Genomic DNA, 15,842 nt, shown 5'->3' with positions numbered 1-15,842 from the left:
ATATATTAGTGTTGGAACCACATAAGCGCTGCATTCCAAATGTCTTATCTCTATTATTAGAGCATAAAGGATGCATTTGTGTTGGGAAAGATGTAAATAGCACACAGTGGATGTTTTAACTTACGCCTAGTATTGCAGTTGCGGTAAGGTATTAGAGGAATGTACACTATTGTACATACTGTACATGTAATGTATTAATATGTTCAGTAATGAAGTTTTTTAAATGTTACAAAATTACATTTAAATTGGGTTTTATTTTTTATAATAATAAATGCTGTTTTTTTATTGAAATATGAATCTTGAATTTAAATATATCACAGTTTCCACAAATATATGAAGTGGCACAACTATTTTCAACATTGATATTAGTCAGAAATGTTTCTTGAGCAGCAAATCAGCATATTAGAGTGATTTCTGAAGGATCATGTGACATGAGTAATGATGCTGAAAATTCAGCTTTGCATCACAGAAATAAATTGTATTTTTAAATATATTACAGTAGAAACCAGTTATTTTAAATTGTAAAAATATATAACAATTTAGCTGTTTTTACAGTATTTTTGATCGAATAAATGCAGCGTTGGTTTCTCTCAAATATCTAAACAACCCAAACTTTTATACAGTATGCACTGAGATTCACTTTTGAGTTTTGAGTTAACTTGTGGCTGTAATCTATTAATTTCACCTATAGATGTCTTTTTTTATTGCTCGATAAAGCTCAGACGTTGACAAAATAGTACATTTGCTGATATAATTCATTTAGAAAATGCTAATACCTAAACACTGTTTTTGAAGGAATCAGATAAGTAAATTATTAAATGACTCCTCGTTTTATGCATAAAAACTCACTGGTGTATTATTTTTTTGTGAACTGATTCAAAAGATTCAAACATCTGAATCAGTTTCCTCACCACTACTGTAACATTAGCTGAGCGCTGTTTGGTGAACACAGAGTCGTCTAATTGGAGTTCACTTCACTATCAGCAAGAGAAAGATCACACAAGACAAGAAGAAGCTAGGGAATATAATGAAAAAGTCACAGATAAGAGAGAAGTGTGTGAGTGTATTATTGTGATTTGCTGGATCAGAGAGCATTTGAAGCTCTGTTTGATTGAAGCTGATTAAGCCAACGTGTGACAGTAAATAATACTGACCCCACTAGCTTAATCCGGCAATCCCAGCACTGTCTTTCTGCGTGTGCTTTTCTGTCAGTTGCTTTAACATCTCTCTTTGTTTCCCTTTCCCATCATCTCTCTGTTTTTCGTTAGTCACTGTAATTAGTAGTATAATCGTAGGCAACCATCACTATTGCTGTTGCTCATACGTTAGAGATCTAAACAAATCATTAACTGCATTTATTAAACTTCAATGTGTAATTCATCCAGACTTGAATAATTCCTCAAATCAGCAGATGCTTTCTTCTTGTTTCTCTCATAAACTCATCCAGCGCTTATTCTTTTTTAGGCACTGTAAACAGATGTTCTCCCATCACTTCTCGGCCCCTGAGTGCAGGGACCAGTCGTCCAGACCCGACAAGCCAGCCGCTGTCTCGTGCCGCTCAGGAGATCATGGAGGTCCAGACCGTGGAGCAGCTTGATCTTCAGGACTCTGATGAGGATGAGGAGGATTTCCTGGCTCTGGCCTGCCTTGAGGAAGAGTTCAGAAATATGAGCACTACACCATTAGATGAGGGTGAGGACGGACACATTCCAGTGGATTAGATTTGTCTGGACTGCAATTACGTACATTATAGATTTTGATTGAATTTAGTAATAATTGAATATAAATAGAGCACAAGAAGAAATAAAAGTTAGGTCTGTAGTTGTAGTTAGTCTATTAAACAGCTATATAGTATGAAGCGGCTTTTGTAGTATTTAATATATAAATTGTAGTATTTATTTTTTCCTTCTTTTTATACATTATAATGGAAAGTTTTACTAATTATCAAAGGCTATTCATGTTGCATTATGCAAAAATAAAAATATATATATTAAGAGTGAATTCTGATGCTTTTGTTTCTGACTGAATAATAACATAATAAAAGTTAATTTTGTAACATCTTACGAACTGCAATGAAGTTCTATTTTAATATGGTATGGTAGCACTTTATAATACTGTTATATATATACAAAGTAGTATTATATATTTATACATTTGATTGTTACATGCATTTATTTGTTATATTTTATCCATATATTTGGATTTTTGTTTTCAAATTTATTTATAATAAAATAGAGTAAAAATGTTGATATTATGAAATATTATTATAATTTCTAATAACTTTTATAAGAAGTCTCTTATGCTCACCAAAGCTGTTTTTTTGTAATATTGTGAAATATTATTGCAATATTAAAAAACAGTTTTTTATTTTAATATACTTTAAAATTTGATTTATTCCCGTGATGCAAAGCTGAATTTTCAGCATCAGGATCAGTAAGTTTTTAATTGTTTTTAATTGCGTTTATTTGATTAAAAATACTGAAAAAAACTTTATAAAAAAGTTATTTTGTAAAATATTACTGCAGTTTTAACTGTTTTTTATTTCAATATATTTTAAATTTTTAATTTATTCCTGTGGTGCAATGCTGAATTTTCTGTTGTGCTGCTATATATTTTATTTTGGTACCCCTCATACCTTTTTCAGGATTTAAATTAATTTAACACATCCTTGCTGAGTAAAAATATTCATTTAAATAAAAGAACAAAAAAATATACAGGCCGCCAAATTTTGAACGGAAAGTGTATATTGTTACAATACATTCCTATTTTCAATTAATCTTATATGTATGTGTATTATGTGTATTAATCAGCACAACAGTTTTCAACACTGATAATAAATCAGCGTATTAGAATGATTTCTGAAGTATCATGTGACACTGAAGACTGGAGTAATGATGCTAAAAATTCAGATTGCATCACAGGAATAAATTACATTTTAAAATATATTCAAACAAAAAACCTTTATTTTAAATTGCAATATTATTTCACAATATTACAATTTTTTCTGCATTTTTGATCAAATAAATGCAGCCTTAATGAGCATAAAAATGCCTTTAAAAACATTAAAAATCTTACTGATCCCAAACTTTTGAATGGTAGTGTATATGAATATATATATGTGTGTGTGTGTGTGTGTAATTAATATTTAAATGTACAGAACATCATTAGAATATTTGATAATAACTATAATGAATGATTAATGAAAGTCCTTATAAAGTGCTACCTACAACATTAATAAGTTAATAATTTTTCCCTTAGCACACACTTATGTTCCTGACCGCCGGTCTGTGACGTGAGGTTCAGAGAGGCACGTGTCCCACAAAAAAAAGCGCACACCACATGCCGGGTACCTGCTACCGTGGCAACTCGCTCATTAGATCCCCTTATTAGAGTCAGCTCATTAGTGTTCAGTGTGCACACTCATTAAAACAGCCTCTCTAGCCCAGCACACGCGTTCAGCCTTGATTAATTTGCTTATTTCAGCATTCATTCACATCCCGTAGGTGAACAGACACACTTATATGCTTACACACAAATACAACTGGCGAGACCCACCGCTGAGGTGCAACTCTTTCTCACACACACACGCACACAAATCCAGCTAAATCTAGCTTGATTTTACAGTTTAAAAAAAGTTTTTGAGTCTCAAGGTTGCATTTATTTGATTAAAAATAATTTTAATCAAATGAAATATTATTACAATTTAAAATAAGTGTTTTTAGTTTGAATATATTTAAGTTGGCTTGAGAAAGCCAACTTACTGATCTGCTATATAAGCTGCTGCTTCTTCTGAGCCAAAACTTAGTCAGTATCTCGTTTCTAGAGTTTTAAAGCTACAACCACCAAACTCGAGTCAGACCTTCAGACTGGACTGAAGTTAATTGCTTTATCTTTTCTTTCTGATCCGTCTTACGGTTTTCAAAAACCAGACTATCAAAACCCCCTAAAATCCCATAGACTTTCATTGAGGGGGTGAAAACTTTTATACAAAGAGACCTATGGTGCATCTAAGCTGTTTATTGCTATAGCAAAGCTGAACAACTTCCAACTTAAATAAACAGCTAAAACCAGCCTAAGCTAAAAAAGCTTTGGCTGGTCTCCCAGGCTGGTTTTAAAGTGGTTTAAAGTGGTTTTGGACACTTTATAGCTGGTCAGGCTGGTCTTAGCTGGCCATGGTGGGAAATCTGCTAAAAGCAGCCAAGAATAAACCAGCTATTCTCAGTTTAAACCAGGTAAGAGTAAACAACCAGCCTAGGCCAGTTTTAGCTTTTTTTTTTTTTTTTTTGCAGAATCAACTGGTTTCAGCTTCAACATGTTAATTATGCTAGCAACATGCTAGTAACTTGTTAATCATGCTAATAACATGCTGCTAACTTGCTAACCATTTTAGCAACATGCTAGTAATTTCTTAATTATGCTAGTAACTTGTTAATAATGCTAACACCATGCTAGTAACACGTCAATTATGGTAACAACATGCCAGTAATATGGTACTCATGCTAGTAACATGCTAGCAAAAACATAGCAACATGCTAATCATGCTTACAAAATGTTAGTAACATGCTAATCGTGCTAGCAACATGCTGGTAACTTGTTAATCATGCTAACAACATGCTAGCAACATGCTAATCATGTTAAAACATGTTACAAACATGCTGGTGACATGTTAATCATGCTAGCAACATGCTGGCAACTTGCTAATGAGGCTATAAGCATGCTACTAACGTGCTAATCGTGTGAACAACATGCTAGTAACATGCTAATAACATGCTAATTATGCTAAAAACACTCTAACAACATGCTAGTAACTTGCTAATCATGTTAAGAACTCCTATTAACTCCTATTAACTTGCTAACCATTTTAGCAACATGATAACCATTTTAACAACATGCTAGTAACATCTTAATCATGCTAGCAACATGCTAGTAACTTGCTAATCATGCTAAGAACTCCTATTGGCTTGTTAATCATGCCAGTAACATGCAAACCATTTTAACAACATGCTAGTAACGTCTTAATCATGCTAGCAACATGCTAGTAGCTTGCTAATCATGCTAAGAAGTCCTATTAACTTGTTAATCATGCTAGTAACATGCTACTAACTTACTAACCATTTTAGCAACATGCTAATCACTTTAACAACATACTAGTAACGTCTTAATCATGCTAGCAACATGCTAGTAACTCGTTAATTATGTTAACAACATGCTAGTAACATGCTAATCATGCTAGCTACATGCTAGTAACATGCTAATCATGTTAGAGACATGCTAGCAACATGCTGGCAACTTGTTAATAAGGCTATAAGCATGCTAGTAACTTGTTAATCATGTTAGCAACATGGTAGCAACATGTTAATTATGGTAAAAACATGTTACCAACATGCTAGTAACATGTTAATCATGTTAACATGATAGTAACTTGCTAATCATGATAACAACATGCTAGTAACATGCTAATCATGTTAGAAACATTTTAGCAACATGCTGGTAACATGTTAATCATGCTAGAAACATGCGAGCAACATGCTAATAAGGCTATAAACATGCTAGTAACTTGCTAATCATGTTAACAACATGCTAGTAACTTGCTAATCATGTTAACAACATGCTAGTAACTTGCTAATCATGCTAGCAACATGCTAGTAACTCGCTAATCATGCTAACAACATGTTAGTAACTCGCTAATTATGTTAACAACATGCTAGTAACATGCTAATCATGCTAGCTACATGCTAGCAACATGCTAATCATGTTAGAGACATGCTAGCAACATGCTGGCAACTTGTTAATAAGGCTATAAGCATGCTAGTAACTTGTTAATCATGTTAGCAACATGCTAGCAACATGCTAATTATGGTAATAACATGTTAGCAACATGCTAGTAACATGTTAATCATGTTAACATGATAGTAACTTGTTAATCATGCTAACAACATGCTAGTAACATGTTATAAACATGCTAGTAACTTGCTAATCATGTTAACAACATGCTAGTAACTTGCTAATCATGATAACAACATGTTAACAACATGCTAATAATGCTAAAACATGCTAACAACATAATAAATCATGTAAGCAATGTGCTAAATCATGCTAGCAACATCAACCTTCATACTTTCACAACTGCTTCAAACTTTCAGACTAGGCTTTCTCAAGCCAACTTAAAGTTTGTTCTCAAACCTAACTTGTCTAGTTTAACATAGCCTATAATGTAAAGTTGAATTTTTAGCATCATTACTCCAGTCTTCAGTGTCACATGATCCTTCAGAAATCATTCTAATACGCTGATTTGCTGCTCAAGAAACATTTCTTAAATATATACATGAATGCAGTGCCCTAGACTTCAAAATAAGCTGTCTTAGAAGGTAATCTACACTAAAATGTTGTCTAGGTAGAAAGCCAAGCTCCAGATTCGCCAAACGTCTCTCGCCTCTGTTGCCGTCAGCCACGTTCTTGAAGTTCGAGATTGCTACAAGCATTTGTTAAAGCATTGGTTGTAAACCTTTAACCATGACAGCTTGCTTTGAGCAATAATGTAAGAGTTATTATATATGTAAGTGTGTTTGTTTGTTGCTGTAATGACGGTGTAGATGCTACACATCGCTCTTCCAGCAGCGTTGCTTTACCTTTCCTGACAACATTATGCTCGTAATGAAATATTAGCATGTCTAAAGGCTTTGGCATGTTTTGGACAGGCGTTTTGTAGTTGAAGAGTTGCCTGCAAAACGGCGTTATCTGTGAGCCCCGGTTGTGTTTATGTGTATTCGTGTGCTTTGTGTACGTGTTTGTGCTCGATTAGACAGACAAATCTCTGCTGGAGGCTGACTGCTGCTTTGCTTTTGGAGGCTAGTGTGCTGTATGGAGCTGTAACGGGATTATAAGGCCTGCTGAACACGCTCTCCGTGTGTGTATGTGAGTATCAACACACTTTCAGACTGGCCCAGAGCTGAGCTCACGCAGAGCGCATCTTTACTGTTGTCGCTTATATATGTTCTTTCTCACTTTCTGTACAGTTCCTCACAAACAAGAACATTTATATCTGTCACACTTTGACTCATGTTTCATTCATGTCAGCGCAGCCAGAGCATGTGTGTGTGGGTGAGAACTGTAGTGAAATGTCCTGGTTATTTCACTCCAAAATCAAATGAGAAATTACAGTTTGCATAAAGAAGTACAGTTTTAAGATGAACTAAAAAATTAGGATGAATATGGGATAAGGATATGAGATGACACGAACAAATGCTGATAATAATCATGTTCTTCAGCATGATTTGAGATGATCCAAAGACAATTTTGTGCTTCAGTGGAAGCAAGATGATCTGAATGTCTGTACAAAGAGTAATTTGATCATTGTCAATAATTATTTGATAATGTTTCTAATGTTTTGCCTTTTTATATATATATACATACAGTATATAGTGCTGCATTTTGTTTATATTTTTATTTAACTTAACTTTTTAGTTTGTTTTACTAATTTTAGTACTGAAATTTCAACTTGTTTTATTCTAATTTAATTCTTAATTTGATTCTAATTTCTAATTTTGTTTGTTTACATTTACTATTTTTTATTTTATTTAAGATTTTTTTCTCAATGACTAAAAATGATTTTTTAAATAGTTTGTTTGTCATTTTTAGTTTTTAATTATTTTTCCATCTAATATATATATTTGTATTTTAATTACCAAAAACATTGTAGTTTTTTATACAGAAGAATTTATTATATTTATTATATTATATGCTTTTGTCACTTTTATTAGTTTTTTATATTTTTTATGTACCTTAATTTTTAGTTTGTTTTACTAATTTTAGTACTTAAATTTCAACTTTTTATTTTATTTTAGATTTTTTTTCAATGACTAAAAATTATTTTTTAAAAATAGTTTTAGTTTGTAATTTAAAGTTTTTAATTATTTTTCCATCTAATATTCTTTCTTTATTTTTTTTTTAATTACCAAAAACATTTTTTTATACAAATTTTTTTTATACAAGAATTTATTATATGCTTTTGTTACTTTTATTTATATTTATTTATTTTATTTATTATTTATTTAGCTTAATTTTTATTTTGGTTTAGTAATTTTAGTACTTAAATTCCAACTTGTTAATTTCACTTTCTAATTAAATTTTTCACCTTTTTTTTTTTTTTTTTTTTATTTTATTTTAAATATTTTTTCAGTGACTAAAATGATTTTAGTTTGTTTTAGTAATTTTAGTACTTAAATTTCAGCTTGTTTTATTTCAGTTTCTAACATTCTATTGTTTAAGTTTTTTCATCTTTATTTTATTTTTGTTTTTTTAGTGACTAAAATTATTGTTATTATTTTTTTTAATAGTTTTAGTTTGTAATTTGAAGTTTTTAAGTATTTTACATTTACGTTTGTTTTATTTTATTTTAATTACAGAAAACTATTTTTTGAGTAGTTTTTGTTGTGATTAACAATAATCACAATATATGGTAACAGTATTCAATTATTATTATAGTTATTATTATTATTATTCAATAGTTTTGGTTTCTAATTTTACATTTTTAATTATTTTCCCATCTTATATTTTTAATTTACAATATTAATTACAATACATTTTTAAATAGTTTTTGTTGTGGTTAACAATAACCACAGCCATATGGTAATAGCATTCAATTATTATTATTATTATTATTATTAATTTTATCATCATCATAAGAGTCATAATAATAATTATAATGATTGTTCATATTATTACTATTATTTTGACCTTACAGTTATTGGAATTTGTACTTCGTTCGCATGAAAATAAAACAATGTTTGATTTTCTCTATGCAAAATATGTTTCTCACTTGCCTTTTTTGATTTAGAGGTGACATGGCATTTCTTTCTAGACATTTCTTTGCCAATTTATATGTGCGTGTGCAGGTTTTAGTTGTTTCCAGGCGCCGGCGGCTCAAAGCCTCGTCTCTGTCTTTGATGTGGCATGAGTATTGACAGGGTCACACAGATGAAGACGAGGAGATCTTCATCAGCAGTGCTCTTGCTATAGGGCGTCTGATGACCTGAGACTGATTTCCAGGCCCTGATTACAGCACTATCCCTCTCCTCCTGAAATCCAGCCAATCAAAATCAAAGCCCTGCAGATGCTACCATACACCTCATATCGTTACAGTTTTGGTCTTAAATTGCAAAAATGTTCAGTTTGTTTTCATAGAAACTGTTTAGAGTGATTCACAGACTGGATTCATCCTCCATCGCCGCTGGACGCTGGGAAAGTGTTGCTTTGCTCTCTGGTAAAGTATCCGCTAAATGACAAGAATCCAATTGCCGTTTTAAGTTTTCTAATTAGCTGCTTATGGCTTGACAGGGTTCGTGAGGGTTCTGGAGGAAGGGAAGATGAAAGCGTTGAAGACTGCATGAAGCGGCAGCGTGCAAATGAAGGCATGGAAAGCAGAGGGATTTCCCCTAAAGAGAGAGAGAATCCGCCACTGGTCACTGAGTGCAGACAGGAAACCATTAGCGCTGACATAAGTGCTCCCGCCGGACACACCGAGAGAGAGAGCAGTCCTCATTTTAAAGGACATCGGGCGAGTCCAGGACTAAGGAGATGGGCCTTGAATTCAGTAGGGCGTTATTTGCAATGGCTATGTTCAGTATAAACAGTCTTTAAAATCTAAATTTTGAAATGCATTATTAGTTGGCCTGTTTATTATATTATTCAAACCAGAGCTTCCCAAACGTTTTTGTCACCTGAGCCCATTAGATGTAAAATATTTACTTGAAGTTCCCACTGGGATTTTAAAATATCAATATTTTACAACACCTTCGCATATCCAGGGTTTTCTTAATAATGATTAACAGTCACACTGACGTACAAATAAACAGATCTTTTAATTATAAATATGTTTATTTTTATTTTATATTTAATATATTTTGTAATGTTTTATTTTGACTTATTATTGTTATATTTGTAATATATATTACATTTGCTGTAGGTTATTTTTTTGTTGGTATATTATCAAATTTACCTACAGTAAATTCTGCTTAGTGACAGATTAATTTGTGGCAAAAATACAGTATATTTTGATTGGACACACAGCCAGAACAAAAGACATTGGAAACATTTTTGTTTTCAAATTTAATGAGCAATTATAACATATGGTTTGTTTTATTATTTGCAATAGGCATTTTATTTTATATTTTATTTTATTTTAATGACCAAAGATGTTAAATTATTTTTGTTAATTGGTATTTTTTTTAATTATAGTTTTAGTTTCTAATTTTACATTTTCCCATGTATTTATGTATTGGTAATAACCACACCATAGGGTAATAGCATTTTATTATTATTTATTATTATTATTATTTTAAATCATCATCATAACATCATTATAAGAGTAAGAATTGTTAATAATAATTATTTGCAATAGACATTTTATTTTATTTTATTTTATTTTACTTTAGTTTAGATTTTTTTAATGACCAAAAATGTTAAATTATTTTTAATTGTTACATTTTTATATAGTTTTAGTTTCTAGTTTTGAGTTTAAATTTGTTTCCATCTAATTTTTATTTCATTTTATTTTACCGAAAACATTGTTTTATTTTATTTAATTTTAAACTATGGAAAACATTATTTTATTTTATTTTTTATTTATTTATTTATTTTTTATTTTTTTGTGGTTAACAACAACCACGCCATATGGTAATAGAATCGAATTATTGTTATTATTATTAGTATTATTATTATTATTATTATTATAATCATCATCATCATAAGAGTCGTAATAACATTAATTGTTAATAATAGCATTCTTTTTCCCTGCTATCATGTGACCAATTTTCCATTCATCTTCTCCATACAAATTTTTATGTGTATATATATATATATATATATATGTATATATATATAAACTGCTAATGAAAGCAACCAACATTATAACATAATAGCATTTAAAAAATGGCAATAAATATAAAATAAAATAAAATAAAAATTGTCACATTAAAGTCTAAAAAATATACAGACTCAGTCATATTATTATTATTATTATTATTTTTTTTTTTTTAGCATTTATGAATGTATTTGTTTATTTATTTCTGACCCCACATACAGGATTGTGAATGATGTGAAAATGTATTTTTCTAATATCTAACCTCAAATATCTTGCTGTATTTTTAAAAAAAATTAAGTTCAAGTCTGAGGTTGTATGTTTTTTTTTTATGTTTTTTTTTTTTAACAACTTTAGAAGTCATGGTGAGTTTGTCTCGAAAAGTTCATCCATTATCATTACAAATCAATCTCTCTATGGTAATTTTGAATGGCATTTTTACTTTAGGAACCCTACTGATGTTCTCTGAAGCACTTAAAATAATTTCAAAGTACCAGAAAGACATCACAATAATAACAGCTCAGGAGGATCAAAATGACCAGATTTTTCTTTGTCTCCCATCCTGATGCCTTCATAACCGGTGAACGTGAGAATTAACTTGGTCATCGTTCTCCCAGGACAGCGAGTTCCTGCAGCCGTGGACTCGTGCTCTCTGAAAATAATGGCTTTTATAGTTCTCACCCTTCACCGGGTCTGTTTTCTCAGAGCAGACACAAGAGATGCGGCCCGTGACCCGCTTCATTGATTCCTATCAGACACGGGCTTGCAGAGGCAGCGTATGAAAGTGCCTGTTGTGACGGATACACGCTATTACATTTTTAAAACACTACTGTTTTCTTTCTTACAACACTCTCACTTTTCACTCTCAGTGCATTGTGGGAAATAGCTGCTGGGGTTTTAACACTCATACAAGCTTTTGCCCAGAGGACACACACACCACATAGAATATTTTTTTCTCCTTATTTTTTTTTTGTCCTTCCTTATACCAGCAATACATACTTCTTCAAATGCTGGAGTTGGAATATGTGGACTCTTCAAAATAGCTATTTCTCTGGGTTTAAACATTCTTTGGATACATTTGGGATAATGTAAGTAGACAAGTAAAAATATATACACAATATATGTAAAAAAAATTAAATTAAAATACCCAAAAACCACTAGAACAGTGTTACACTACCAATCAAAAGTTTTTGAACAGTAAGATTTTGAATTCTCTTCTGCTCACCAAGGCTGCATCTATTTGATACAAAATACAGCAAAAGCAGTAATATTGTGAAAATTTTTTACTATTTAAAATAAAATAATTTCTATTTGAATATATTTTAAAATGTAATTTATTTCTGTGATCAAAGATGAATTTTCAGCATCATCACTCCAGTCTTCAGTGTCACATGATACTTCAGAAATCATTCTAATATGCTGATTTACTGTTCAAGAAAGATTTTTTATTATTATTTTTATAATCAATATTCAAGTAAGTCAAGTAATTTTTCAGGATTTATTTGATGAATGGAAAGATCCAAAGATCAGCATTTATATGAAATAAAAGTCTTTTTTAACATTATACCAATTCAAAAGCCTCGAGTCAGTATATATTTTTTTTAATTGATCAAAAGTGATGATAAAGACATTTATAATGTTACAAAAGATTTCTATTTCAGATAAATGCTGTTCTTCTTAACTTTCTACTCAATAATTCTAATAATATAATATAAATAATTCTACTCAGCTGTTTTCAACATAATAATAATAAAATGCTGTAACCATATGGTGTGGTTATTGTTAACTACAAAACAACAACAACAAAGAAAACAGCTATTCAAAAATGTTTTTGGTAATTTAAATAAATAAATAAATAGATGGAAAAAATTAAAATGCAAAATTAGAAACTAAAACTATATACAAAATGTAACAATAACGAAAAGTAATTTAACATTTTTGTTCAAGAAACATTTTTATTATTATTTTTATGATCAATATTTAAAAGAGTTGAGTACATTTTTTTCCAGGATTCTTTGATGAATAGAAAGATTCAAAGATCAGCATTTATCTGAAATAAAAATCTTTTTTAGCATAAAATTAAATTAAATTAAATTATAAAATAAAATAAATTATTTTTGAGCAGCAAATCAGAATATTAGAATAATTTCTGAAGGATCATGTGACTGGAGTAATGATGCTAAAAATTCAGCTTTGAAATCACAAAAATAAATTACATTTTTAAAATGTATTCAAATAGAAAACAGTCATTTTAAATATTAAAAATATTACAAAATTTTTACTGTTTTTGCTGTGCTTTGGAATCTAGGCTTGGTGAGCAGAAGAGACTTCTTTAAAAAACATTTTAAAAAATCTTACTGTTCAAAAACGTTTGACTGGTAGTGTAACTGTTCTAGTGATTTTTGGATAGTTATAAAATAAATAAATAAATAAATAAAATCTTACATACTGTATTGTGCCTTCCGGTTTTTTTTTTTTTTTTTTTTTAAATGACATATGTATTAGCTTTAATGCACTTGTTACCAAAATAATTTTAATGGTAAAAATAAGTATTCAATTTAACTTACACTCTGCAAAGTAGCCAAATATATTCAAATGTATTCTCCATTTAATATCAAATAACTTTACAAAATAAATGCAAAATGTAGCAAAACACCTCGGTTGTGTTTGCATTAATTCTAATTCATGCCATAATTAATTAATAAATAATTCTGGCCATAAATCTATCCTTGAAATTGTGAATTGAATAAATGGTTCTACTGGCTCAGAGCAAGACAGAAATCATGTCTTTGTGGTAGTTTTTCTGCTGATTATGGTATAATATAAAACTTCTCCACATTACAAATGGTTATCAAAAGCCAGAATGCCTTGATTGTGAAATGCAAGAGACTCTATTTTGGAAATCAGCAGCCCAAAATGAGAAACAAGCGTTAGATTTCATTCTGCAAATATGATGCATGGTGCTGCAATCAATTAATGCATATAATGTTTGAAAACAAAATTTTATTTCTGACAGACAGCTGGACAGAAATGGCTGGAGCAGCGACAGCATGTCTGGAATAAAAACGAGGCATTTGTCACCTGAAATGTGCACTTATTGCATACTGGTAAGCTGAAATGACTTATTTGCCGTCCAAATGCATGTGTAGTTCCTCTGTGTGTTTATGAATACATTTTCCCTTTTGCTTTGTGACTCCACAGCTGATCTATCATTCCAGTGACGGGTCTCTCCAGTTGGACCCACACAGCTTTTTCCACCTTGTGCATAATCCAGCCGCTGGAGAACAGCAGCAGGTATTACTCACAAACCCACTCATGCCATTACATGTCACAGGGGGTTTGTTGATGTATATGTTTACACTCAGCTACATGTTTATGTCTGCGTCCACTCGTGTTTGCACTTATATGTGAGCGTGACTAAATGTAATGCAGTGAACAAACAGCATACAGTGAAGTGTTTATTTCTGTAATCCCATCCACAAATCCAGAATCAGACGTAAGCGATGGTCAAATATGGACAAACTGTGTAGTTAGAAATTGATGAGCAGAAATGTAGACCACAAGGACAGGGATTACACGTATTAAACATTCAGAGCGAAAGAGACAGCTGTCACATGCAGCAGCAAGAAAAAAATCTAAATACAATAAATTTATTTTTTTAGACCACAATATACTTATTAAATGCTTATTTTGAATCAGTGTTTTATTAAAACTAAAAGGTAAATTAAGTAAATTAGTTAAAAACGTAAGTATTAGTATTACAACAAAAATCTAATTAAATACAGTAAATTCATAATATATTTATATGGAAGTTTATATATATATATATATATATATATATATATTCCAGAGAATTAAAACAAAACAAAACAAAACAAAAAAAAAAAAAAAAAAAATGGAAATAATAACTTTTTATTTCATAATTGCAAATTTATTTCTCAAAACTGTATTTCCTATATTTTACAAAGTGATATTTTTTATTAAACCCTTTTATCTCAGTTAATTTTTTACTCAGACAGAAACAGGCTTTCATATATGTCATACTTTTTTTTTTTTAATATTCAGTATAGTATTTTTGCTTTTATTATTATTATTATTATTATTATTTTCCAATAAAACATTGTCTTTTAGTCATAATAGAAATAAAAATATATATTCTGACATTTTTAACACATCAGTGTTATATTCCTCCAAGAATCCTGAAAAAATACACAAAAAATTCTCTCTCTCTCTCTCTCTCTCTCTCTCTCTCTCTCTCTCTATATATATATATAAATATAATGATCACTGTTTCCACAAAACAATGAAAAATATTTTAAAAAAATTATGAAAAATAAAATTATTAAATATGTGTATCTTAAGGAAAAACACAAAAAATCACTGTTTAAACAAATTATAGAGAGAAAAACAATCACTGTCTCCAAAAAAGTTTTTGCAATAAAACATTGTTATTTAATCATAGTATAAATAAACAAATATGTTTTTTTATTTATATTATATATATATATATATATATATATATATATATATATATATATACACACACACACACACACACACACACACTTTATTATACATACATACTTTATATATTTATGTTTTGTGGATAATTTTTTTCTCAAGATTCCTTAAGTAATATAAAACTTTCATAAGATTTTAATCTAAAGTAACAACACTGTGAAATATATTATATTGCAAGATGAAAAGTTGCGCTTTTGTTGAGAATCATAAAACATTTTGTTGTTTTTTTTCAGGCTTCCATGGATGTGAACTCTGTAAAGGATGTGATGTGACTGGATGTGATTCAGTAAAGCTGATTAAAAATGTATTTGATGTAAACTAAGTCATCTCAGTCCCAATAGATCATCCACTGAAAGTCACCCAGTCACACAGTGTAAGATCAGAGCGTATAGAAGAACCAGACTCATTCTGTTCTTAATTATTTAGCCTCGTCTTGTAAAGGCTAATCAGGTCTGTCTGAGAT

The 15,842-nt window shown here is 30.2% G+C and overlaps 1 protein-coding gene across 1 annotated transcript in view; it reads left to right on the top strand.

Moving 5' to 3' along the window:
* zbbx (zinc finger, B-box domain containing) overlaps positions 1-1,863 on the top strand; it is a 57,136-nt gene extending 55,273 nt beyond the window's left edge. Inside the window, exon 18 of the mRNA XM_051134800.1 lies at positions 1,465-1,863. Within this exon, the coding sequence (XP_050990757.1) occupies positions 1,465-1,721 (257 nt within the window). The 3' untranslated portion in view covers positions 1,722-1,863. The remainder of the gene's footprint in view (positions 1-1,464) is intronic.
* Positions 1,864-15,842: the final 13,979 nt, after the last annotated feature.

This window comes from Labeo rohita, chromosome 18 (assembly GCF_022985175.1).
Source record: "Labeo rohita strain BAU-BD-2019 chromosome 18, IGBB_LRoh.1.0, whole genome shotgun sequence".
NCBI classification, from domain to species: domain Eukaryota; kingdom Metazoa; phylum Chordata; class Actinopteri; order Cypriniformes; family Cyprinidae; genus Labeo; species Labeo rohita.
The sequence above is the reverse complement of the archived record's forward strand: the minus strand, read 5'-3'. Positions and strand labels throughout refer to the sequence as shown.